Source organism: Urocitellus parryii, chromosome 6 (genome assembly GCF_045843805.1).
Source record: "Urocitellus parryii isolate mUroPar1 chromosome 6, mUroPar1.hap1, whole genome shotgun sequence".
In the NCBI taxonomy this organism is placed as follows: domain Eukaryota; kingdom Metazoa; phylum Chordata; class Mammalia; order Rodentia; family Sciuridae; genus Urocitellus; species Urocitellus parryii.
This window is the reverse complement of record NC_135536.1, coordinates 133,381,663-133,408,725: the sequence shown is the minus strand read 5'-3', so window position 1 is coordinate 133,408,725 and position 27,063 is coordinate 133,381,663. Positions and strand designations below refer to the sequence as shown.

At 36.5% G+C, this 27,063-nt stretch overlaps 1 protein-coding gene and 1 non-coding gene across 4 annotated transcripts in view; one reads left to right on the top strand and one right to left on the bottom strand.

The window, feature by feature from the left end:
• Ap3s2 (adaptor related protein complex 3 subunit sigma 2) overlaps positions 1-27,063 on the bottom strand; it is a 55,096-nt gene that overhangs the window by 23,339 nt on the left and 4,694 nt on the right. For all 3 annotated transcript variants that reach the window (XR_003300717.2, XM_026388262.2, XM_026388263.2), the window contains exon 4: positions 17,067-17,138. Coding sequence is in view for 2 of the 3 variants with exons in the window: in XM_026388262.2 (XP_026244047.1) it covers positions 17,067-17,138 (72 nt within the window). In the remaining variant the exon portion in view is untranslated. The remainder of the gene's footprint in view (positions 1-17,066; positions 17,139-27,063) is intronic.
• Trnaa-agc (transfer RNA alanine (anticodon AGC)) lies at positions 21,434-21,506 on the top strand. Its single transcript has one exon. It is a non-coding gene; the product is annotated as a tRNA-Ala (tRNA).

The window sequence follows — 27,063 nt, the reverse complement described above, 5'->3', positions numbered from 1 at the left end:
CATTATTCTTCATGTTCTAGGAATCTTCTTTAATAAAGGATTACCACTCAGTGGCTTAATGTTTTATGCTCTTTGAGTATTGAATATATATAGCTGACTGCAGCAAAGTACACTCACTGCATGTTGTTATTTTTTTCAAACCAACTGAAAAACTATTAACTATTATTAGTTAAGGTTCTCTGTAATTTTTTTTTTTCTTTAATGCTATAGATCAAACCCAGGGCACATGCTAGGTGCTCTACTGCTGAACTACATTCCCTAATTTTTATTTTTAAAAAATGTTCTAGCAGGACCTTCTCTTTCTAGTCTACCCTAGATCTCCCCTCATCAACTGCCTGTTTGCAGAACTAGATTCAAATGCCAAATACTACTGAGTTTAGAAAACAATCCAGACCTTGTCCTCTTGAATTTTATCCTTGACTTGGTTGGTTATCTGCTAAAAAAACATGGCCCCAATTAGATCTTTTAAAGCAGGAGGGGACACTGTAGATGATGTAGCATGGTGGAGAAAAAGTGCAGGCCTGGAATCAGAGAGTCCAGGCTCAGAATTCTGGCTCTGTCACTTATTAGCTGTATGATCTTGGAGAAACTGAGGCTTCCTATCTCTAAATCTCAGTTTTTTCATCTGAAAATGTGGAGAATCAGAGTTCTTAGTTACAAGACCTATTTTTTTTTAATTTTTTTTTTGTTGTTGACAGACCTTTATTTTATTCATTTATTTATATGTGGTGCTGAGAATTGAACCCAGTGCCTTACATATGCAAGGCAAGCGCTCTACCACTGAGCCACAACCCCAGCTGCACGAGGCCTACACTAAGGATTAAAAAAGATAAGCAGGAAATAAACTATACAGTATATAATGCACTTAGCTACTACGTGCCTGATACATAGGAAGTATTTGATAGCTGCTAATGAATTTGAAAGTTATACTCAAAGCCATCTTGTCCAACCTCCTTCTCAATGCTAAAAACTATTCTGTGACTCTTAAAATGGAATAAATCCTTCACTAATGTGATAGATCATTCACCTTGGTGAAGAGAGCTCATTACTATTTCTGAGCTACCCTTTTCAATGTTGAGCACAATAACTGTCAGATAGTTCTTAACTGTACTGAGCTACAATGCACATCAAACCATTCCCATCCCTGGGACTTATCTGTGTCCTCTGAGGAAATGGCCCTGTCCACTACCCTGGGATTCTATCATTCTGCCCAATCTGAACAAATAATTTACAGATAAGTAAATTACAATGTATTTGACCATTGAAAGAAATTCTAAATACAATGCCTGGATCCACAAACCTTTGCCACAATCCCCACAATCCCCTTTATCCCCACAATTTCTGTTCCTTCTACATCACTGCCCATGGAAAACCCCAGGGCCTCCCTCGATCTCCCTCGATCTCCTCAACCTGGGTCAAAAACTTACAAAACTATAACTTACCTAATGACAAATCATACAAATAGTTCAGTATTGCTGAAGCACAAAGTTTACAGCAGAAAATGGCAAAAGATGAAGCACAAACGCAGGCTAGGAGAGCTCATGAAGGCCTTGTAGTACATGATGTTGAGGGCCTTAGCTTCATCCTTCTGGTGGTGGTCCCAACAGTTTTTTTCTATACTCATGGAAATTCACTTGCATAACACAGTTCACTCAACCACTTGATGTCATTTAACATTTGTAAGAGTTTCAAGTAAGTGGGGGAAGAAAAGAGAAGTAGGGCATCTTCCCCTTCTTCTTAAGATCATTGCAGGCAGAGGCATAGAGTCCTTGAATCATTTAAACAGGAAGGAGGAAGTAGGAAGGAGAAAGGTAGACAATCAAGATCACATTTTAAAATATGTTATTAGGTAGGTGTGTAAAGGGTAGATTTAAGGGATCATTTCTGGACACAGACTGGTAGGAAAAAAGTAAAAATAAAGACAATTCACCATTTATTGACCTAAGCAATTACTTACTAAGTCCAACTCTCAAAATAACTGAAAATGGTGTGTTACTATATTTCATCAAATCTAAGACTTCACTGATTTATGTAAAACATATCATTACATATGACTATAAAATGAAAATTCTGCCAATTAAACAAAGCCAATTTTTGACTTGAGATGTTAAAATCATAAATGTTATCCCCCGAACAAGCCTAAGAATTGATGAAATATGACATCTCGATTTTATAACCGAAGAAAACTGAGGAACCAAAATGTCTTTACAAAGGTAGCCTTCTTAGAATCTGGTGAAGTTGGAAGCCCACAAAGTTACTTCACGCAAGGAACACACAACTCCTCTTGTTCCCACCCATAGGTCATCTCTTAAGGGAGCAAAGGCAAAGAGCAAGTTCTACTACCCTGAAACTCTTAAGTACACACAGGTCATAACCTTGAAAGTCAAGATCTAACTAGAATCCAGTTTTTCAAATAGGCCTCTAGCTATGCCAGTCAAAGTTTATACCCCCAAAATACTTTGAAAAAAAACTCACAGAATGAGAAAACATATCTATTATGAGTCACCCAATCAACTAACTATGTAAAAGAGTTGTAAACTCTATGTAAACTATGTAGTGTTTGGTTAATTAATGGGTTACATACAGACTTTGATACAAAGGAGTTTACAATCCACTGGGAAGAATTCAGATTAAAAACATTAGACTATGAGCAAGAAGACAAATAATTTGGAGAACTACAATAGTGGAATTCAGAGAAGGCTTTGCCAAAGGTGCCTGAGCTAGATCTCTGAGGTAGAAAACTTGATGGGGGAGAGAAGATGTTTCAGAATGAGAAGTGGCATGATATATGGAAAGCAGAGGGAAAAAGCTGATGGGCCTGAGGATGTGTGTCCAAGAGCAAAGCACCTGAGGGCCGGGAGGGTCCACATTCCAGAGATCCTGTACATGGGTTAGGTGCCTGGATTCAAGTATCCACAAGAAGAGGTGGAACTGAAGAAAATACCGAAAGAAGCAAGGTTGTCTGGTGACTGCTTAGAAGTAGAAAGCCAAGCAGGCCTCCATGACATTTCATGCCTTGAAGAAAAATGATCTCTCTGAGAAGTAAGGAAGTTAAGGAAAGAAAATGGGTGAGGGGGTTAAGTAGGCAAATGGGGCAGGCAGGAATTGAGGTAGAGCAGGGAGGAGACATGAGTGATTTGGTGTATAGCAGTGTCAGGTCATTCAGAAGCAGAAGTGCTACACACTCTTAGAGGCTCCAGTCTTTAGGCTGGGTCAGAATCAGATGTGCATTTGTGACCCTAAGTCAAAGTGGATGAATAATCAAGGGTGACTGTCTAAAGAGAAGGGCTAGCAGCTATGGGGAATATGCCTACACTCCCACTTGTTCTATATGAAGGAAAAGCCCAAGGGCTGGTGAACAGTCCTTCCCTATCACTTCTATAACCAACATTAAACCTAATACCAATAGGGTAAATTCAGGCATGTGTCTTCTGAAAATCCAAAGAGGCACATTTATGTACTGACTTTCCAAAACCCAGGAAATAGCTCCAGAGTTTGCCAGGATGATTCCCCTTGAGCACTATTGGGAGTCATAAGGAAGGATAGCTTGGCATCCCTCTCAGCCCTGGCTGACTTCAAAAGAAGGTTCAACAACTTACTTTCTACAGAATGTAAACCATAACTCTTGAAGTGATAACATTCAGTGACAAAGATTTAATAGTGACCAAGATGTAAATGTGGTGTACTGTTTTCACCAAGTATGTAAATCTATCAACTATCAACTCAGATTCAAAATGTGTCCTGAAGCGGACTCTGATCCGTTACCTTCACTGTGCACACACTCCCTTGGCCCTCCCCACCTGTGCTCTGGGAGTTAATCACAGGTCCTAGGCCAGGGAAGGGACAATCTGTAAACAATCATTTTATTGGCCCCAATTTCAGACTTTGCTTTACAGCAGCAGAGAGTGATTTGACTGTTTGCTATGCTAGGCAATAAAGCTGAAAGAGGAAGGGAGATAGAGAGAAGAAGGGGGAAGGAGGAGGAAGAGATATGCCTGTACTCTTCAGTGCACTGGGCCTAAAAAACCCAAAAGGACACACAGGCAACATGTGCATGTTATAACATTTTTGAAAAGTTAGTCCCTAAACTTCTCTAGTTTGCCTCTGCAGTCAATGACCCTTACCAGTTTCTTCTATAACCATGACCTATAGGGACCTCCCTCTCTCTCCTGCTATCTTCTATTCCTTCCCACCTTGCTCACTAAGATCCAGCCATAATGGCTTGCCTGCTGTCTTTCAAACACTCCTTGCCTCTCAAGGACTTTGTGCTATCTAGCTGGAATGTTCTCTGGAGAGCCACATATTTCTTACTTCTCTATGTTTAGGTTTCTGCTTAAAGGCTATCTAATCAGACACCTTCCCTGAATACCCTATATAAAACATCAAGTCATATCTATCCAACCCTTATCTTACTGTGCTTTCTTCCCTAAGTTACCACTACTTATCATGTTTATTTTCTCTCTTACACCATATGGAAGATTCATGAAGATGTTTTATTAACAGTTTCCCTAGCAACTAGAATAGTGGATAGGTATATGAATTCAACAGTAATTAAATGATCAGTATGTGTCAACTAGTGGATATATGGTGGTTAACAAGACAACTGAAAATATGGTGGAAACAACTAGAAATATGGTGGTGAACAAGACGTCCAATCCCAATCTTCATAGTTCTATCTAGTGGGGAAAGCCAACACAATAATGAAATATTATGTGTAGGCACCATTCTAAGTACTTTATATCACACACAAGGTATAAGTCATATAGTTCACAGGTGGCAGAATCAGGATTCAAACCTGGCCCCGTAGGCTCTGGGGTGTGTGCTCTTAACCATGCAAATAAGCAAAAAAAAAAAAAACAAAAAAACAAAAAACCAACCCTAGATGCCATAACAAAAGTTATGAGTGCTGGGGAAACCAGACAAGTCTGCCTACTTCTATCTATGTATGGGAGGTGAATGCCAAGAATTGCTTTCTAAGGACAAACCTTCCTTGAAGGGTGAGCCAGAACTGTTTGGAGATGAAGGGGTTAGAGGTTCTATTTTGGAGTATGAAGTGCAGTGAGTCCAGATGGCAGTGAATTTTGCTGGTTGACTGAGGAGTCAACCAGCGAACAGATAAGTGAAGTCATGGGATTGTAGATTTCCTGAGAAGGAAATATCTAAAAGAAAAGAGGAAAGGAACCCTTTAGAAGGTAAGAAACCCAGAAGGCCAGAAAGAATGGTCAGAAAGAGAAAAAATACCAAGTGAATGTATGTCACGGAAACTAAGAACAAAGAATGTTTTAAGAATGAGGAAGCGTCCAAAATGCTCTGTGAAAATGGGCCCTGGAAAGTGTTCAGCAACACAGAGACAAGGCTCTCCACACTGTTGTCTACTTCTTCAAAACTCCCACACTCAGTGTTCCAACTCATTTCACTTAATCTAAGACAGTACCACTCCCACCCCAGAGGGTCTTTGAAAATGGATCAGGTGGGTGCCCCATTGATATTTAGCAGGAGGGGCCAGGGATACCAAACACCAGCAATTCAATGAAATCATACTACCCAAAATGCCAACAGTGTTTCTGCCAGGAGATCCTCTGTCTAGCCAGGTTTTATGCACAGCTTCAAATCTTTGTGGCCCTTATCCCCATCACACACATATCCTTCCCACCTTCTGTCATACCTTGAACCTTTGTTCCTACTGTTTTGTCTCCTAAAATTTTGGTTTTTTGAAAAAGAAGTTGACAAATCATATACATTTTTACACATACATCTATCTTAACAGTCATGCTTTAAAATTCTTAATTCTGTGGCTTAGAATATGGGTTTTAACATTTCAGGTACTTTTAGCTTAAGTTCTTTTCTCATCTGTTTCACAGAAATACCTTCACCTATCTTATAAAAATAACTAAGAACAAAGTACCCAGCACAGTGCCTGGCACTTGGCAGCTGCCAATTAACATTAATTTGCCTTTCTGTGATTCCCGTCCCGGCTTTCTGCAGTACTGGGGATCAAAGCCAGGCAACTGCTCTTCCACTGAATAGCATCCCCAGCCCCTCCCTTGATTTATTTTCTACCAGAATTTATTCGGCCTTCATTATTCTTCTCACTTGGCACTGATTTTCTACCTTATATTGCCAGTGTTTTCTCTCCAACTATCTGTGGCAAGTCACACCTGGGGGGCTAGGCACTCAGCCAAGGATCTGCCTGAATGCTCCCATACCTAGGGCCCCAAATTCTCCGCAAAAAGCTGCAGGTGTGGTATCATCTACCCCACCCTCCTCCATTTCTGAGCCTGGCCTCAAAAATAGCTATTTCTTCAAAGTACCATTTTTCTTTCTCCACTTCTGATCAATATTATTAAATAAAAGAGGTTGTGGCTAGGTATTGTATCATTTTGTAAAAATAATATACATGCCCTTTGGCTATATAAAATGCAATATGCAGATATTCTATACATATGTGACTAAGGCAGTGCTTGTAAACACTTCTATAAAAGCAGTGTATGATGAGAGCTCCTTCATACAAGACAATCAGTTTGCAGCGCCTTTCCCAAAGGTGTTGTGGGAAGGTGTTACTACTATGAGACCAAGGGAGATCCAAGTGACCTACCTTTCTAGTCTGACTATGAGCTTCTTGCAGGTAAGGAATCTGTCTAAAAGACTAATTTTATCTTTATCTTCACTATTTTTGTATCTCAATATTTAGCAATGCCCTTCTTGCAGTGTGAATGGTTAATAAATGTTTGTTTTTATCTGATAATCAGAGAGGAAAATCAAAAACATTTTCAACAGAAGTCAGTACTTCACCAAGGTCGGAGAGCCAAAGGTGAGGGGAGATGGTTTGTACAAAGCCCACACAAGGAGGGAGGATCTTTCCTCAGACAGGGAAACAATTTATTATGTCAGGGAATTTTAATTTTTTGAGTAGCCTTAAATTCATGTGGGAAGTATGTAAGAAATAAATACTAAATATTCTGTTAGAGATGCCTTTCCTTAAGATTCAACCACATCTCCTTCTTATAAGAGCATTCCTCTATTTTTGTTAATACTATAATTTCTAGGTTCCCACCTATAAAGTGTTACTGAATCAAACATCAGCTTTCCCTCTGAAAGGACATATGGAAAAAACTGAGGCAGTCATTAGTAGTATTCAAAACTATTCCAGTGGAACTACCATTTGACCCAGTTACCCCACTCCTAGGCATATACCCAAAAGAATTAAAATCAGCATACTAATAGTGACAAGGCCACATCAATGTTTATAGCAGCTCAATCCACAATAGCTAAACTATGGAACCAACCTAGGCACTCTTCAACAGATGAGTGGATAAAGGAAATGTCACACACACACACACAATGGAATATTACTCAGCCATAAAGAAGAATGAAATTATGGCCTTTGCCAGTAAATGGATGAAACTGGAGACTATCATGGTAATTGAAATAAGTTAACCCTCTCCCCCCAAAACAAAGGCCAAATGTTCTCTCTGATATGCAGACACTAACACACAATGGAGTGGGGGTGACTGAAGTTCACTGAATTAGACAAAGGGGAATGAAGGCAAGGGAGGGGAATAGGAATAGGAAAGACAGAATGAATCGGATATAACTTTCCTATGTTCATATATGAATACACAACCAGCATAACTCTACATCATGTACAGCCATAAGAATGGGAAGTTATATTCTATGTATGTATAATATGTCAAGATACATTCCTCTGTCATGTATAACTAAAAAGAACAACAACAAAAAAAAAACCCACACACAACCTAACTATTCCAGGTTTTCCTCCCTCCTGGGGACAAGGTAGGACTGTACTTCCCTAGCTCCTTAGGCATAGTCATCTGTCTTAAACTGACTGCTGAAATGGATGATGGGCTATATCACTGTGAGAGCCAACACACAAGTACCCAGGTAGAAACACAAGGTGAGAGGGCTGGGGTTGAGGCTCAGTGGTAGAGTGCTCACCTAGCACGTCCCAGGCCCTAGATTCAATCCTCAGCACCACATAAAAATAAATGAAATAAAGGTATATATATAAAAAAAGAAACACAAGGTGAGGAGGACTTTCATCAGCCCGGACTCCCAGGTGACTATACTAAATAGACACAACACAGTGGACACTAAACATGAGTGATACATATAAATCCTCCCTCCTGGGGACAAGGTAGGACTGTACTTCCCTAGCTATTGGGATTTTGAAGTTATGTATTATTGAGTCTAGGCTGACTGATAGAAAAATCAAGCCTGGCATAGGGTTTTTCACTAGGGCTCAAGAAGTTCTGCTCCTTGTCTCAGAGTCGGCTCACCCTCTTCTGTAATGTAGGGAATAAGAGCAACAACAATAGAATCGAATCTCAATTCCAGCCTTAAAGGACATTTACAAAGCAGCAGCCAACATGGTATATAGTTTATTTCATGTGCAACTCATGAAGCAATACCGCTGGTAATTAGCTTTGCTCTTGACTGGTTTGACAACCACCAGATTTTATTGAAAAGGCTTTAAGTCAAATTTTGCTGTTTTGTGTACACTAGGTTTCCTACTGCTCTTAACCAGTAATAAAGAATAACCAAACAAACCAAAGAGGCTCCCTGTTATTTCAAGTAGCAGGCAACCAATGAGAGTTTGCATGGAGGCTGAGCAAAGTTGAAATAACAACAGTGTGTACTGGGGAGATATTAGGTATAGTTTGAAGCAATCTTTTCTTTTTAAATAAACTATAGAAATCTTGGAAATTATTTCTAATTTCTAGGTGTCCTAAGGGAATAAGATACTGGCCTCTGAAACATAAACATCTGTAGCCATCATGAAGGAGTGAAGATAATAGATGGTTGGATGGTATCTGGGTCTTTGAAGACAGTATCAAACTGTTGTCTCAATCATCCTTTAACTCCCCCCTCTAGCTGGCCTTTGGGCATGAGATAGTAAATTTCCTCATGCTTAAGCAAAAAAACCCAATCCTGATACAACATTCTTATCTATCAAGTATCAGCAGAGAAGGACTGGAGATGTCACAAAACACAAGGTTGGCTTCGGCTCCCCTCTTCTCTCTTGGATTAGAGAAACAGAGGTGGTCAGGGATGGTCAGACACACCAACCAGCACCTTTTACAAGAACTGAAACTCAAACAGAATGTCTTGTTCTTCTTCTAGGCCAAAACAACTCCTCCACCTTCATCAAAAACAAAATATGTGTCCTTTACTCTTCCATTTCTGGAGACTAGGGATCAAGTCACCTGTTTCAAAATCACTAGGGTGTGGAGAGCATTAATGAGCCTTGTTATCACTAGATCTGTCCTGAGAAGGGACATCTGATGAATACAATCCATTATTACTGCTTATGATCCTTCATCTCAGCACTCACAAGTATAGTTTGGAATGCTCGGTATTTTCCCATTTCAGCAAAATACTTTGCAGAGATTTTAATCCTATACTACAAGGTTATCTTGGACAAGTCTACCCAGAAGTATAGGTCCTACTCTCCTGAGACAGCCCACTGCAGACTGATATCTATACTGCCTAACCCCTCCACATAGCCATTGAATTGTGACTTTTGATGACTAAATCTTGAAAGCCCAATTGAGTTCCAAGCCCCACTTAGCTGTTGAGACAATGGTAGATTAGAATATTAGGTCATCCACATAGTTTTCTTCAAACAAAATTCAATTTACCACAATTAACACCAACACCCAACTCAGTCATGATGTTGAGCTACGTTTAGGGAATTCAGAAAGCCAAGGGGAATCAATTGCCCTGGGCAAGATAAATTCCAAACAGCAAAGTCAAGAGTTGATGGCTACCCCAAGACCATAAAATCAGACCTTAACTTCTGACAGTTTAAATTGCAAATAAGTTTATAGGGCTAGAATCCTGGGAACTCTTCAGGAACACTCCCCTGAAGAGTAGCCCCACTTAATAAAAGACACTATGTTAGAGTTGGTGAGGGATACGAGGATAAAAACAACATCAACAAAAAAATAACAGTGTAATCAAACAGGATAAAAATCCAAACATATAAATTAGGGTCTCATAGGGATAGAAATTTTACTATACAAGGGTCCAAAAAGATCACAATGGGTTAGGTGATGAGGACAAGCTCTAGAGTGGTAGGATTTGAGCTGAGCTGGAATGATAGGCAGGATTCAGCATATGAAAAGATGTGAAGTTGGGCTGGGAATGTGGCTCAGCGGTAGTGCGTTCGCCTGGCATGTGCGGGGCGCTGGGTTCGATCCCCAGTGCCACTTTAAAAAAATAATAATAAAATAAAGATGTTATGTCCACCGAAAACTATAAAATAAATAATAAAAATTATCTCTCTCTCTTAAAAAAAAAGTGAAGTCAAATTTGGGGAGAGTTCTGAGGTAGGAATTAGAAAAGTGATTAAGACCTGGCAGAAGCAGAGAGTATCTGGCAAGAAGCAATGCTACATAAAGCCAAGACAGGATAGGAACAAACTGTGGAGAGCCTTGAATATCTGACCAAGGGGTCAAAGGTAGTATACGGAATAGTTCAGGAAAATGAATCTAATTCTAGTATGTAGAGTCCAAAAAAAAAAAAAAAGGAATGGAGAATAAGGTTACAAAATCTGTTAGACACAATTGAAATCAAGAGACGTGAAAACTAAAGGCAATACTTGAATCATAATTAAAACTGGGATTTAAAAAATATGGTATATAAAGAATATTACCAGGAAAACTGGGGAAGTTTTAATATAAACTAATATTGGAAAACACGTTTTATTAATGTTAAATTTTACAAGTGCATAATTAGACACAACATATTATGATGATCAGGAAACAGCTATAGGATTTGATGACTAGGAAATTATTCAAGAATTTTGGGCAGGAGTGAAAACCAGGTTATAGAGTTCTAGAAAGAGAATAGATGAAAGAGAACCAAAAGACTGAATGGTAAACCACTCACTCAGTCAATAAATTTATCTTGAATGAAATATGGAAATGAAACTACAGTTAGGAGGGTGCAACAGATGCATAGGGAGAGCTGTAGTCTATGAGAGGTCAGAGTGATCTGGGGATTTGTAAAAACAGAAAAACAAAAACACCTCAAAAACCAGTTGAAAAAGCAAGATTATGATACATGTTAAGAAGAGACAAGAAAAAAAGAAGGTAAAAGCTGTGAAAAAAAAATTAACAAAAACAATTTAGGAAACTGACAAAGCACAAGATGAGAAATAAGCAACCTGCCAGAGCAGCAAGAATTTGGTCCTATTTGATTTTTACATAGGCCTGCTACTCTAGCCACATCCATATAAGGTGATAGGCAGTTACCCAGGACTAGTTAATGCAGATATCCTATGGCTAAGGACTGATTCCCACCTTTCAACCCTAAGGTGGGGAGAGTATTCAATTAAGAAAGATAGAGCTCACAGTGATACTCCTATTGTCTTATGACAGGTCTTCTGCATATATAAGTAAAAATTTAAAAACCACACATGTGTGTGCACATGCAACATACAGGTTCTATTATCAGTAGAAAGCATACCTGAATTAGCAACTGCTTTTATATGAGGGCAAAGATAAGCTGGAAATCTCATAAAAGGAAATCACCTGCTGAAAAACACCTTCGGACATTTTAAAGCTGACTAAGAGAAGATTTCTGACTCCTTGCACCATCATTTTTCAAAACCCAAGAAGATATGAACAGTCATTTCCCAGTGCCACATAAACTAAAAATAAACAGTTTTATAAACAGTAAGCTAAATTTGCAGCAGCAGCAAAATACTTTATGGAACTTATTTGAAGATAAGACATATGAGAACAAGCAACATTTTTATGGCCTTTTATTTCCTTTTAAAAGCCATGTCCGATAAAAATAGAACTGGAATTACTTTATGTTTTAGCAGATATCCTCATAGATGTTTAAAAAGCAGCATTAGAATAATGAGGCAAAAAATCATGATTACCTCAGGAGATGGAAAAAAAGCTTTTAATAAAATTTAACATCCTTTCAAGATTAAAAACCCACCAGGAAGAGAATTTTTTTTCTTAACCTGATAAAAAATATTTACAAAAACTCTACAGCAAATACTATGCTTCACAATGACAAGATGAAAGCTCTTTTTGAAAAGGTATAAGACATGATGCCCACTATTCCCACTTCTATTCAATACAACACTGGAGATCCTAGTCAGCAGAATAAGGAAGAAAAGAAAAAAAAAAGATGAAAAGGTACAAGGACTGGAAAGAAATAAGCAAAATGTCAGGAGCGTAAGCATTAAATATGAACTCTGTTTTTGATATCAACAAATAAAAACAAAGTTATTTTCTATATAACACCAATAAATAAAAATGATTCCAAGTACCATATTAAAAAAAAACAAAAACAGGTATCTAGGATTGGGGGTATGGTTCAGTGGTAGAGCACTTACCTAGTATATGTGAGGCTTTGGGTTTGATCACAAGCACCACACTCACAAAAAAGAAAAATATAACATAAATCCCACATATATCTAGGGTAAAATTTATGAAAACATATGTAAAACTTCTATGGGGATAGAATTATAAATGTTCACTGAAAAACTTCAAAGACCTAAAGAAATGGAGAGAGATACCATACTATGGCTAAAATCTGATACTGTAAAAATGTAAATTCTCCTTAAACATTCCACGGATTTGATGCAATTCCAATCAAAATCCCAACAGGGTTGTGTGTAGATCATTTATAAGCAGACTCTAAAAAGGAAAGAACAAGAACAGCCAAGCTACTCTTAAAGAAGAAGAAAGAGGGTATGTTTTCCTCTCTCAAGATTTTTTTTTTTTTTAACATTTGAATCAGATGGGGTATAATTTCTCTCTCAACAGTTTTAAAAACATCCTAAAAAGCTATAGCAATTAAGACAGTGTGGTATGGGATAGAACTAGAAAAACAGGATAGAATATAGAAACAGAGCCACATGGATATGGATTCTTACTTCATTATAGAGGTGGCACTAGAGAGAAAGAAGAATCTTTATTTTTTAATATTTTTTTAGTTGCAGATGAACACAATACCTTTATTTTATTTATTTATTTTTATATGGTGCTGAGGATTGAAACCAGTGCCTCACACATGCTAGGCAAGTGCTCTAACACTAAGCCACAACCTCAGCCCTGAGAAAGGAGGATCTTTTCAAAAGGTGGTGCTAGAATCCTCAGATGTTTATATTAGGGAAGAAAGTGACATTGGACCTTACCATCTACTCAAGGTGAATTGCAATTTTAAAGATTTTACAGAAGTTTTTGTTGTTGTTGTTGTTGTTGTTGTTTTATTTTTTGCATTACTGGGGCTCAAACCCAGGGTCTCACGCATGTTAGGTAAGTGCTCTACCACTGAGTTACATCCCCAGCACCAAAGACATTTTTATAACCATAGGGAAAGAAAAAGATTTCCTGAACAAGACATGAAAGCCCTTAAAAAAACTGATAAATTCTTCCCCAATTCAAATTAGGAACTTCTGTTCATCAGAAGGGGAATGATATTATAAACATAAGAGAAGAGCTAAGTATAGTGGTACATGCCCGCAATCACAATTAGTAGAGAGGCTGAGGCAGGAGGATCTCAAGATCAAAGCCTTAGCAACTTAGCAAGGACCTACGCAACTTGGCAAGACCCAGTCTCAAAATTGAAGGAAAAAAAAAAAAAAGTAAAAAGAGTCAGGGATGTGGCTCAGTGGTTAGATGCCCTTGGGTTCAATCCCTGATACAAAAATAAAAAGAATTTCTATGACTGGACAGGGTGGCACATATTATCTCATCAACCTGAGATGCTAAGACAGGAAGATCACAAATTCAAAGTCAGCCTCAATAATTTAGTAAGGCTCTAAACAATTTAGTGTGACCCTGTCTCAAAATAAAAAAATAAAAAGGGGAATGTAGCTCAATGGTTAAGCACCCCTAGGTTCAACCCCTGGTAATTACAATTAAAAATAAGTAAACAAATAAATAAAAAAAGAACTTCTACAAATAGAATTTTAAAACAGACAATCTAATAGAAAAATGAACAAAGACCAAGGTAATAAATACTTCACCAACAAGGATCTCCCAATGGCCAATAAACATAAGAAACAATGCTCATCTTTGTGAATTATCAGAGAAATTCCAGGCATGTCACAATGCAATACACTACACATCTACTACACTGATCAAAACTGTCCACTTGGGGGCACTCACTCTCCTTCACCCTCACTCAGGACCAAGACAAAGGAAAACTTCTGTGGCCATGCTTAATCCATGATTACCAATGCAGAAAAACAAGGTAAACTTGTGTACAGCTCTTAAAAGTTTTTCTTAGAAGTGACATGCATCACTTTCACTCACATATCCTTAGCTAAATTCACATTTTTGGTGGCTAAAACAAATCACACAGCTATAGTTAATTTAAGAGGGCACAGAATTATAATTCTACCATATGTCCTGAAGGAGAAAGACCTAGAAATATCTGATTAATGGTTCTGATGATGACCACACTGAGAATAAATTTCGGGTAAGGATATGGAGGCATGGGAACACTCAGCCCATTGGTGGGAATATAAATTAATAAAAGCACTCTGGAAAAGTCTGGAAATACCTAATAAAGGGGCAGGTACTGTGGCTTACATTGAGGCTTATCAGGTCTTAGGCCTCTTGTGCTTCCCCTTCTTCTCCTTAGGGACCCCACCTATGACCCACCAATTCCATTATCAAGAGTTATAACTATTACAAGTGAAATGTATGATATCATAAACTTTTAATAATATTCATGCCAGAATATTTCATACACAATCTAAAGCACACAATGAATAAATAAATTATAGTATATTCATATAATGGAATCCTATGCAGAATGAAATGAAACCTTCTAAGGCTACTACTCATGACAAATTGGATTCTTATAACCAACATCAAGCAAAGGAGTTAAGACATAAAACAGTATTTTGTAATTCTGAAAGTTACCTTGAACGCATTCTCATGAACTAGGTTGGACTGGGGGGCTCTCTCTAATCCAAATGAGAGGGGCTACACTCAAGATCAACTTTCCATAATACCTACTACTGTCTCCTCAAGGTGTATCAACCCATAAGTCTCCAAGTTATTAGGTATCTAGCATCTCAAACTTCTATAAACAACTGATATACAAATGCAGACTGTCTGGAGTCTTTAGAACTTTGTGTATCTCTGTACTCCCTACAGTTGCCTGACAAAGAAAGAACACTGGGGTAGCGGACAAGGAGGAGCCACTCCAGCAGAAACTAGCCCCAACAAACATCCAGGGGGACAATGGGAAGATGAGGGATCTATACCTTCTCTTCTCTTGATTGGAAAAATTTCCCTTCACCAAGTAAAATCTATCCCTTAATCTTTGCTCGAGATATTGAAGAAATGCATCTCTGGCTTAATAAACATCAGGTAGTATCCACAAAGAAACTCACTTTGCACACCGGGTGCTAACCATCAAGGTAATACCTCATATTTAAAAAAAAAAATTTTTTTTAGTTGTCAATGGACCTTTATTTTATTTATTTATTTATACGTGGTACTGAGAATCAAACCCAGTACTTCACCGTGCTAGGCAAGTGCTCTACTGCAGAGCCTAAAAATCCTAGCCCCATTTTACATTTTAATGGTGTTTTAAAATAATAATGACAAGGCATATGGAGACACTGCTCCATTCCCCTCATATTCTCAAGTTTCTTAATATTAATCTTTTTTTTTCTGTCACTAGTATAGAAGAGAACTAGATTTGGACTATTTACTCTCCTTAAGAGAGTGTACAACATTGTAGCACATTTAATAACTGACAAGCACAAAATAATTCTAGTATTTGCAAAGAGAAAGGGCCAAGAGATTTCTGAAATTTCCAAGATCCTTTCAAATGCTCAAAAGTATCAGTGAGCTCTGGATACTTTGCAAACTCTCAGAGTTCCAAGTCAGGTCTATCTAAGGAATAGGGTTCCATGATTCTCCTGCACCAAGTTGCTGATAAAGCTGAAGCTGAAGCCAGAGTCAAGCTGAATGTTCAAAGAAACCTTTACTCCTTTCCAACATCCAAACAAGAACCCACTGACTGCAACAGCCCCAAAAGTGGCATCTGCAAAGCCTGGTCGAGTCAACTGAGACTTAAGAAGATCCTATTGGAAAACAAGAGATTTCCCCCAGATGGCAGCTGCTACCAAAGATGGACCTCAAAACTGCTCTGTCATGATGAAAACAGATTAATAAAGGATCATGGCCGGGCTGGGGATGTGGCTCAAGCGGTAGTGCGCTCGCCTGGCATGCGTGTGGCCCGGGTTCGATCCTCAGCACCACATACCAACAAAGATGTTGTGTCCGCCGAGAACTAAAAAATAAATATTTAAAAAAAAAAAAAAAAAAAAAAAAAAGGATCATGGCCAAAGAGCAGTAGTTTCCCCAAAGTTCTAACTTGCTCCAAGGGCCATGAACCACAGTGACAACAATTAGCTAATTTACCAACAAACAGCACTAGGGACAGCACATGCCCAGCTGGATGAAATAATGTTTCTATCCCCTTGCTGGCTATCATCTATGTTTAACTTGGCATGCTAGGACACAGGCCATGTCCCAGTTATGCTAGGAAAAAAATCTAAGAACACTACTTGTTCTGAATTCTGACTCCGAGTGTGCTTTCCCACAGAGTATCACCTGACCTCAAATTATGTACAGGTATATTAGTCACTACATTACCCCTTAGGAAAGATATAAATTTTACTAAGTCAAAGCACTGGTATTATAATTATTCCAAAGATTCATTATCACTGGTTTATGCCTATGAAACTTATTTTATAAGCAATATAAAACTATGTATCTTAAGTGGCCACTTACTCTAGAGTTATCACTGCCCTACACCAAGAAGCTTATGAACAGATGAACCACAATATAGGCCCAGTGATAATCTTGTAGATGTTAAAACAATTGATAGATCTTAGAAAAAAAAAAAAGCCCTAAACCAAAGTTATTAAACATAAATAGGTCATAGGACTATATCAGAGTAAAACCAAGAGAAAGAACATGAAGATGTAAAGGTGGCTAAAGATGCTATAGGCTCACAGTTTTTCAGTAACCCTGATTTGAGAGAGAATATACCTTATCCATATGGAAGATCAAATCCAATTCACAAACATTTTCAAAACACTTATCCAGAGTCTCCACAAAAACCTAGAAAACAAGGAGAAATAAAGAACAGAAATGAGAACATATTCACAGATTAATATAAATATTACATTTCAAAGTAAAAGGAGCATAACGATAAATCTCAAAAACAAAGAAATCCTCCCTTTTGTTTCCACAATTAGCCGTATTTATCCCAATTCAGGGGGACAACCTAAGACAGGAAAACCTTATTTTTGGTATAATAGTACAACCAAGCAAACACATGTGGCATTCTTTCCTTTTTATTATAAGATGCTAATTGCATAAAATAATAACAAGTTAAAATATCAACTATTTATAATTCCATGTCCTTTTCCTAAGCCTCAGTGTACACCTCTTCAAAAAAATTTTCATTATTGCAACGTTAACAATAGTTGTCTGTTCCTTTTAATTAATATTAACTTTAAAATATCTTTTGATGAATCAACAATATTCACATTTAACTTTTACACTACTTTTCACTTTGTTGTGGTTGTTACCAGGGATTGAACCCAGGGGTGCTCAACTACTGAGCCACATCCCCAGCCCTTTCTATTTTTTGAGATGGCCTCATTAAGTTGTGGAGGCTGACTTTAAACTTGCAATGCTCCTGCTTTCAGCCTCCCAAGTTGCTGGGATGATAGGCATGCACCACCATACCTGGCTATTTTTTAATTTAACTTTTTCGTATAACATAAAAGTGTTCAAATGATAAAGGCACGTCTTAATTAATTTTCAGAATGAAAATAATCATGTGACTACTATCCAGATACCTTTTTTTTTTTGATGGTAGTGCTAGGGAACAAACATAGCTCTTACACATTGTAGGCTACCACTAAGCTACATCCTCAGTCCTTCCTTACTTTCTGATTTCTCTCTCAGAGAATAACCTAATTTCAATAGCCTTGTAGTCAGCAATGTCATTAGTTGTTCAGTGCTGCATGAAAACAGGTCTTACTTGAGGCCTCCGACTGACCCAAATCAGGAATGTCCTTCTGCTGTGGCCCAAGGTAGGTGACATAGGCAAACTGTCCTGTGGTGGATATTAAGGAGATCCACTAGGGCCTAATGCACACTGCTGGGGTTGATCTTGCTCTGTCTCTTCTCCATGAAAGGTATGGTTACATCCAATGCTCAACAGTTGTATTTTCCTTGGTGACTCTTGATATCAAGATGCAGGGAACAGAGAAGCTTTTGAAGTCCTGCCCTGGGATTGCTAACCAGTGCTCAGTCTTCTGGATTTTTGTTTTTGTTTTGTTTATTTTTCCACCTCTATTTTCTATCTCTGTCCATTCTCAAAGTTACTTAACTTGATTTTCTAACACTTAACTGAGGTAGGTTCTTATTTCTTTTCCATTTCCTTTCAGAGAACATTTTGTTCTGTGTTTTCATTTATTTAGCATTCATTTTTGTCTGTCATATTTCTCTGTAGGTTTTGTTCATTTTACCATTTTACTTTCCTTTCTGTGAATGGTGTCCACTTTTTCTAAGTTGTTTTCTTACTATTTGTTCATTTCATCTCTTTCTTCCATTTCACATATCTTCCTCTAATCAACTTTTTTTTCCATTCATAAAAACAAAAAGCAGATTGGAAATGCTGTACAATCATGCTACTTGCTGACCACTCCCCAAACTTGCTGATCACTCCCCAAACATTTAATTTATTTATTTATTTTTTAGTTTTCGGCAGACACAACATCTTTGTTTGTATGTGGTGCTGAGGATCGAAGATATGATAGGACAACTACTGTATGTACAATTTTTTGTATCTGCAGGTTTGTTTAGTTATTTCCACCTCCTAAACAAGAAAGGTTATGTAGATACTCTTTGGAAGATCTTACCTTCGGCACATAATCCAGCACAAATAAGCTGGGCAGTAATGATAATAAAAATATTTTTTTCAAAACAACAAGCAATGGCAAAACTACTGGAGAACATTTTTATAACCTAGAAGCTGTAAGTCAAAAGATCAAGAGATTTAACTCCATAAAGTTAAAAAACCAATAGATTGAAGAAAATATCTGTAATAAATGTAACAAAAAATGATTTAGATCCATGAAGTTAGGGGAAAAAACCCAATACACACAAATGAATAAAACTAATGAGCCATAGATAAGTGGATAAATGGTGCAGTCAGACATTTCCAAATTCCAATGGCCAGTAAATACAAAAAGATACACAGTCTCACTAGTATTCAGGAAAGTTTTAGAAAAAACAAGGAATTGACACTGTTTTCACCCATCAGGCAAAAAATTGAAAATATTCTTAAAATTCAAAAAAGTCTGTGAGTTTATGGGGAAACACGCACATTATAATCCATTAGTAAGCATATCAAAGGCAAATCCCTTTTTAGGAGGTAATGTGGCAATATTTGACAACTTGGAAAGCCCATCTGGACTGTGGCTCAACAGTAGAATACTGATCAATATGCATCAAGGCCCTGGGCTTGAGTCTCAGCATTGCAAAATAAAATTAAAAGTTACAAAAACTAAAAATAAAAATCACTCCCTTATTAAAGCAATGATTACAATTTTAGGAATCTATTCTAAGGAAATTAATACATGTGCACAGAGATATATGTGCAGGATGTCACTGCAGCATCACTTGCAATAGAAACTGGGAAAATCCTAGATGCCCACAAGTAGGGTTCTAAATAAAATATGATGATACATCCATATTATGGGAAATCATGCACATTAAAAAGAATGCATAAATGTAGAAAAAGCTCTGAGACTTATTAATGTGATAAAAAACAAACTGTAGAACTATGCATACAGTATGATTACTTTTTATTTAAAAATATATAATATAGAGAGAGTACATGTGTATTCGTGCATTAAAAAACTTAGTAGTAATTACCTTCACAAGGAGAATGGTGTATAAGAAAAGGATGAATACTAAGGGTGAGAACTTTTCCATTCTACCTAATAAGATGAGCTGTTTGAATCTTTACAGCAAGAACTATTCATATACTATCCGTGTAACTTTAAAAACTCAAAATAAAAACAAAATAATATACTTGAGGGCTGGAGTTGTAGCTCACTGGCAGGTGCTTGCCTACCATGTGTGAGGCACTGGGTGCGATCCTCAACATCACATATAATAAATAAGTAAAATAAAGGTATTTTAAAAATGCTTGAAATTCTAGAAACAGGCTTAAATTTATATAGAAATTAACTTTAATTAGGAGTAGCAAAACAATGGGAAATTGAATAACTTACAATCATTACTGGAGAAACTGGATAAAGGCATGGACAGAATATAAATTAAATTAGATCCATATCTCAGCATATATGAAAAGAAATCTGATTTGTATTTAACAGATTAATAATACATATTTTTAAAATTGGAAAAAAATGGTTTAGAATTTTGTCCCAATTGTGACAGGAAGCTGGGCCTGGTACACACCTCTAATCCCAGTGGCTCAGGAGGCTGAAGCAGGAGGATTCCAAGTTCAAAGCCAGCCTCAGCAATTTAGTGAGGCCCTAAACAACTTAGTGAGACCCTATCTCAAAATAAAATAAAATATAAAAATGAAGGTGTGACTCAGTGATTAAACATTCCTGAGTTCAATCCCTGATACAAAAAAAAAAAAAAGAACCAATTATGACAGGAAGATTAATTAACTATTGAAGAAGTAGAAGAGGTAAGTGTAAAGTGTAAGTTTAAACTATACTGAGATGTAAATAATGAATAGTAACTAATTACAAATTAAAAGAAAAGTTACATGGTGGTGAAGAAATGTCTGTGAAAATAATAATAAAAGCTTACCATCCTAAAATTTGAGAATAATTATATGATATTAGGACCTATTCTGAACAAAAACAATGAAGCTTCAATGCAAGATTCAAAAGAAAAAATGAATAAATTGAGAGTAATATTGCATTTAATTCACTTCTAATTACAAATCCAACAGGGACTTTTGATACCTTTACAAATTATATAAGAATGTGTATAGATGAACAGTTATAAATACCAGGGAATATATTAATAAAAAACTGTATCTAAGAGGAATAAATTATTTTGCTAGGTATGTGAACCTATATTTACAATAATAAATAAAACAAGGTGAAATTAGTGTAGAAAGAAAAACATAACTCAGTAGAACAAATCTAAGAGTAAAAACTTAATCAGACTATATATTCAAAGTCTATCAAGCACTGTTTGGGGAATGATTACACATTCTGGGCACATCCCATTCTACTCTGGGGAAACCACAATGAATAAGTCATGTTTTCATCTGGCTTATATTCTGGGTATGGAAGAACAGGAGGCAAAGAAATCAGATCTTTTCTATTTGTCAAAAGTACTTTGAGGGGTGCTGTGATTGTAGTTCAGTGGTAGAACACTTGCCTAGCATGTGTGAGGCCCTGGGTTCAATCCCCAGCAACACATAAAACTAAATAAACAAAATAAAGGTACTGTGTCCATCTACAACTAATTAAAAAAAAAAAAAAAGGTACTTTGATTAAGAGTCTCTGGGTTCAATCCCTGATATAAAAAAAAAAAAAAAAAAAAAAAAAAGTCTTTAAAGAAAGTAAATAGAATGTGTGGAATGGGAGTTACACTTTGAGACAGAGTGCCAAAAATTCACTATAAGGATTAACTGGGCCATGATAAATAAAAAGCAGTCATTCAAAGAGCAATAATTAAAGAACCTAGACAAAAGCATGCTAGTGGACAGAAAGAATAAGAAAGCCCTGAGGCAAAAATATTCTTGAGTTTGAAGAAGAGCATGAGGCTAGAGTACGGGAATGGACAAAATATATATGGTGAAGTCAGAAAGACAAAGGAGCCAGACCACATCAGGCTTTACAGGCTGTGATAGTGAATCTGGATTTCACTATAAACTTAATAAATTATATATTAAAGTTTCTTCAACAAAGGGAGATAAAAATGGATTATTTACATTTACCATAACAGTTCAAAAAATTAATTTGAAAAAAAAATTTTAAATAAGTTGCATATTTCGTGGGTGGCTAGAGATTAAACTGAGAGCCTCATGCACACTCTATCACTAAGCTAAGTTAGTTTTAAACCGAAATGCAAAAAGAATTACTTTTTCATTGATTATAAGGCAAACCACTGTTTTATGTGTTAACAAAAAAAATGCTGCCAATTATAGTCATTAGATGTCATCTACAGTAATACACAGCCTGATTTTAGAGTTATTGAAGTGTTCATTCCTAGAATAAATGAAAAACAATATTACAAACCAGGATCTAGACTTCAGTGGACGAGTGGTTCAATTATATCATTGAAGGCTGACATGAAAAGAACAATGTAAGAGTACACATTGAAAAATTAAGAATGGGGCTAGGATTGTGGCTCAGCGGTAGAGCACTTGCCTAGCACAGGTGGGACCCGGGTTTAATCCTCAACACCACATAAAAATAAAGGCATTGTGTTATATCCATCTACACCTAAGAAATAAATATTAAAAAAACCAACCAAACAAACAAACAAACAAACAAACTAAGCATGACTAATAAAAACTCAAACTATTTGTGAGGTATGCCTATCTCTGAGTAGACATTTAAAATGACATACTTCTGTGTTGGAGCTAGGACAGAACACAAACTTATATAGTGCTGGAGGTATTATAAATTAATAGCCTTTTTGAAGCCTGGCAATATATTATAACTAGAAATATTAATTCTCTTTGATTCTGATATTCTGTTCTGGTGTGAATAGGAAAATAATATGCATAAAGAATTAGAGAAATATTAATTTAAAGAAATAATAAAATGGAATCAATCAAGCCAAGCATGGTAGTCCATGCTTGTAATCGCAGCTATTTGGGAGGCTGAGGCAGAAAGATTGCATGACACAGGCCAGTCTGAGTAACTCAGCAAGATCCTGTCTTAATAGAACATTTTTTAAAAATGTTATTTTTAAAAAACATGCTAAAAAGCATTCAGTGGTAAGAGTGCTTGCTTAATATGTATGAGGCCCTGGGTTCCATTCCTAATTCTGAAAAAAATTAAAAAAAAAAAAAAAAAGGAAACTGCAAAGTATGTAGTGCTTGTTTTCCTAAGCATTCTGCTGACTGGTTCAGTTGAGAACATTCATTTTATCCCTACCTCAATGTTCTGCTTTGACCTACTCTTAAAATACAGAGGTAAGTCATGACAAACTCAGAAGCAAAAAATGTGAAGTCCATGTTTCTGATGAACACCAGAACCTGTAGTAGGCAGTAGGTTTTCCTGGGCTCACTTACATGACCTTGCCCTCTGACTTTTCCCAAAGAAGCTCTATAAACTGTCAAAGGACACTGAAGCCAAACTGGAACACAGACATGATCTTGTGAAAGCAATTGCTCTTTTCTTACATAGCTAAGTCTGTGCTTGACATCTGGTTTTGCCAGACCAAGCAAAATATCACTTAGGGATATTCTTCACATCATAAAACCATAAAAAGAAGCAAAAGAATCATCATCAACTCAGGAATATGAGGAGGCAAGCACAGTGGTACACTCCTGTAATCTCAGCTACTCAGAAAACTGAGTCGGGAAGATGGCAAGTTTGAAGCCAGCATGGGCAACCAAGCAAGACCCTGTCTAAAAATAAAAAATTAAAAGGCCTGGAGGTGTAGCTCAACAGTAGAGCACCCCTGGATTCAATCCCAAGACTGCAAAACAAGCAAGCAAACAAACAACAAATAAAATAGAATTTGAGGAGGAATCCAAACAGGGAAGGGAATTAGACTGAGTAGGGGTATACAGGAGATTTCAAGGTACTAGTAATATTCTATGTAGACAGGTACATAGATGTAATTTTATTGGCATTCTTTAAACTATACAACTGTATAGGTATATCTTTACTTTTCTACATATATATCTCACAATAAAATTAATTTAAGAATAACAGTCTTACTAGGATTCTGATTGAGTTTTCACAAATTTATAATCCGGAAACACCGACATTTTAAAGCTTTCTCAACAGGAAAGGAATGTAATTATTTTCATTTACTTTGTTCTTTTTTCATATTTTTAGCTGAGTTTTAAGTCTTCTTCATTTACATCTTACACGTTTTCTACATTTCAAACTTATCCAACTTTTTGCAACAATGAATAAGCTGCTTTAATATTACGTTTTCAAATTTACTTATTAAGGGAAAACTACTAATTTCTGTAAGTTAAACTTGTATCCTGCAATCTTACTGAACTCTATTAGTGGTTCTAATTGTTTCCAGTTGATTTGGATAGTCTAGGTAATTAATTCACCTCCAACTCTTACATATTCTAAAGCCTAATAATAAAGCCTATCCCCCATTACCATCCTTTTTTTCTCAAAATATTCTTTTGCATTTCTTGGTCACTCATTTTCCTTAATAAGGTTTCCCTTTACTGGGTTAAGACCTTCTGATGGAACAATTCTTGATTTCCCATCTGATATACTGATTAGTACCTCTGAGACTACTGTCATCAGTAGTAGTCTAATGCTCAAATACTACTGTAATAAAATTTCTTTACAAATTTTCTCCATTTTCATAGAAATAGGAAATTCAATCTTGATGGATTTATCTCATACTCTGCCATTTTGCTCATATCATTCATTACGTTCTTCTGTTTTTTCTAGTTGATTTCTTTTTTATCAGGGGTGTGTGTGTGTGTGTGTGTGTGTGTGTGTGTGTGTGTGTGAGAGAGAGAGAGAGAGAGAGAGAGAGAGAGAGAGAGAGAGAGAGAGAGACTCCCTGAGAGAGAGAGAGAGAGACTCCCTGTGTTGCCCAGGCCAGTCTCAAACCATCCCCCCCATTTAGCCTTCCAAGTAGCTGGGGCTATCTGTGCACACAACCATGCCCAGCTTTCTATTTCTTTTATCATTTGTTTTTGTAAAATTGGAGTAAATGTATGAGATACCCTTGTTTTCATAAATACCTATAGATGTTCCCTGATATAACACAGGCTCTGGCTCTTAGTTTTAAACTAAAATTGGTTGCATTTATAAAGTAAACCAGGTTACTGGGAGAGAGGGGAAGGAGGATATTTTTCACTGTATACTTATATGTACCTTTGGAATTCTGAAACATATAAACGTATTATTTCTTTAAAAAATAAAGTTTATACCAATTAAATACATATATACTTTTTAATCAAATAAAAATGCTTCTTATTCCAATTTTAGAATATGTCTTAGGAATGTAATCTGTATAATCACTTCTAAGCATCTCCCGACACATGTACATTAGCTTCTCTAATAGACTCTTTAAGAATTTTTCTTTATTAAATTGCTTTGTATTCTTAGAATAAATATAATTTTATTGTTACCAGAGATTGAACCCAGGAATGCTCGACCACTGAGTCACATCCCCTTTTAATTTTGAGACAGGGTCTCACAAAGTTGCTTAGGGCCTCAATAAGTGGCTGAGGCCAGTTTGGAACTTCTCCTGCCTCAGCCTTCTGAGCCTCTGGGATTACAGGCATGTGGCACCACACCTAGCTAGGATAAATATAATTTTGACCATCAATACAGGTTGAGTAATCATTATATAAAATGCCCAGATCCAGAAGTGCTTCAAATTTTAGAATTTTTCAGATTTAAGAATGTTTGGGCTGGGGATGTGGCTCAAGCGGTAGCGCACTTGCCTGGCATGCATGCGACCTGGGTTCGATCCTCAGCACCACATACCAACAAAGATGTTGTGTCTGCCGAGAACCAAAAAATAAATATTAAAAAAAAAAAAATAGAATGTTTGCGGGGCTGGGATTGTGGCTCAGCAGTAGAGCGCTCGCCTAGCACGGGCGGGACCCGAGTTCGATCCTCAGCACCACATAAAAATAATGGCATTGTGTTGTATCCATCTACACCTAAAAAAATAAATATTAAAAAAAAAAAAGTCCTACAGAAGTAGGACTTAAAAAAAAAAAGAATGTTTGCATAAACATACTGAGATATCTTGGGAATGGGACCCAAGTCTAGACAAAATTCATTTGCATTTCATATATACCTCATACATGTACCACTGAAGTAACTATATAATACTTTTAGCAGACCTGCATTTTGACTGTGACCCATCATATGAGATCAAGTATAGAATTTTCTACTTGTGCTCAAAAATTGTGGATTGTGGAGCATATCAGATTTTAGGTTTTGGATCAGGATGCTCAATCTATAATTCTTCTAATATTCCTGACAGAGAAAGAATTTTAGGGTTAGAAAAGAGTATCTGGTATCTTTGTAAATCAGAAAAACCTACACACACAGAACAGTCAAAATGCAAACAAAAACATTTAAAGCCAATAAAGCTTAAATGATTTGTTGAAGGACGAGAAACCAAGACTTACAACCCCTTGGCTCAATATTTGGCTTAAGTTTTTTTTTTTTAACTAATTTTGTACCAATACCAATATGCAATATTTGAAAACATTTTCCTTTTATAGTAAGGGTTCTGAATGATAAACAATTTACTCCATAAAAGCAGTATGGGTTTGTTGCTGTTCTAGGTTTAAAAACCTCTAGAGTCAGTTCTTTCTTTCTTTTTTTTTTTTTTTTTTTTAACATTTCTTATTTCATCCTAATATAGAATTATTCCAGGTACCTTTGTATTGACCTCATTTGGGCATTTATTTTTTTGTGTCAGCTATTTCAAATATATTAATGACATAATTATGTGTCAGCCTCTAAAAATAATGTTTTATCATTCTGATTTTCAGATTCCTTATTATAAATTATCAATTAAGTCAATTATTTACTGATTTTTACTGTTTTTTCAAAGGCTAAACCTCTTAGTTTCTATTTACACCTTACTGATTTGATCATCCTAAATCCAATGCACACTACTTAACAAATGTCCATTAAATTATAAAACTACACTTCTCTCTTTTTTCCTTTCTTTGGTGCTAGGGATGGAATCCAGGATATTGCACATATTACCTATCATAGGCTACACCCCCAACCCCATGTTTCAGTTTCTAAGAAGGCAATGAAATCAATCTTCAAGTAATTTCTAA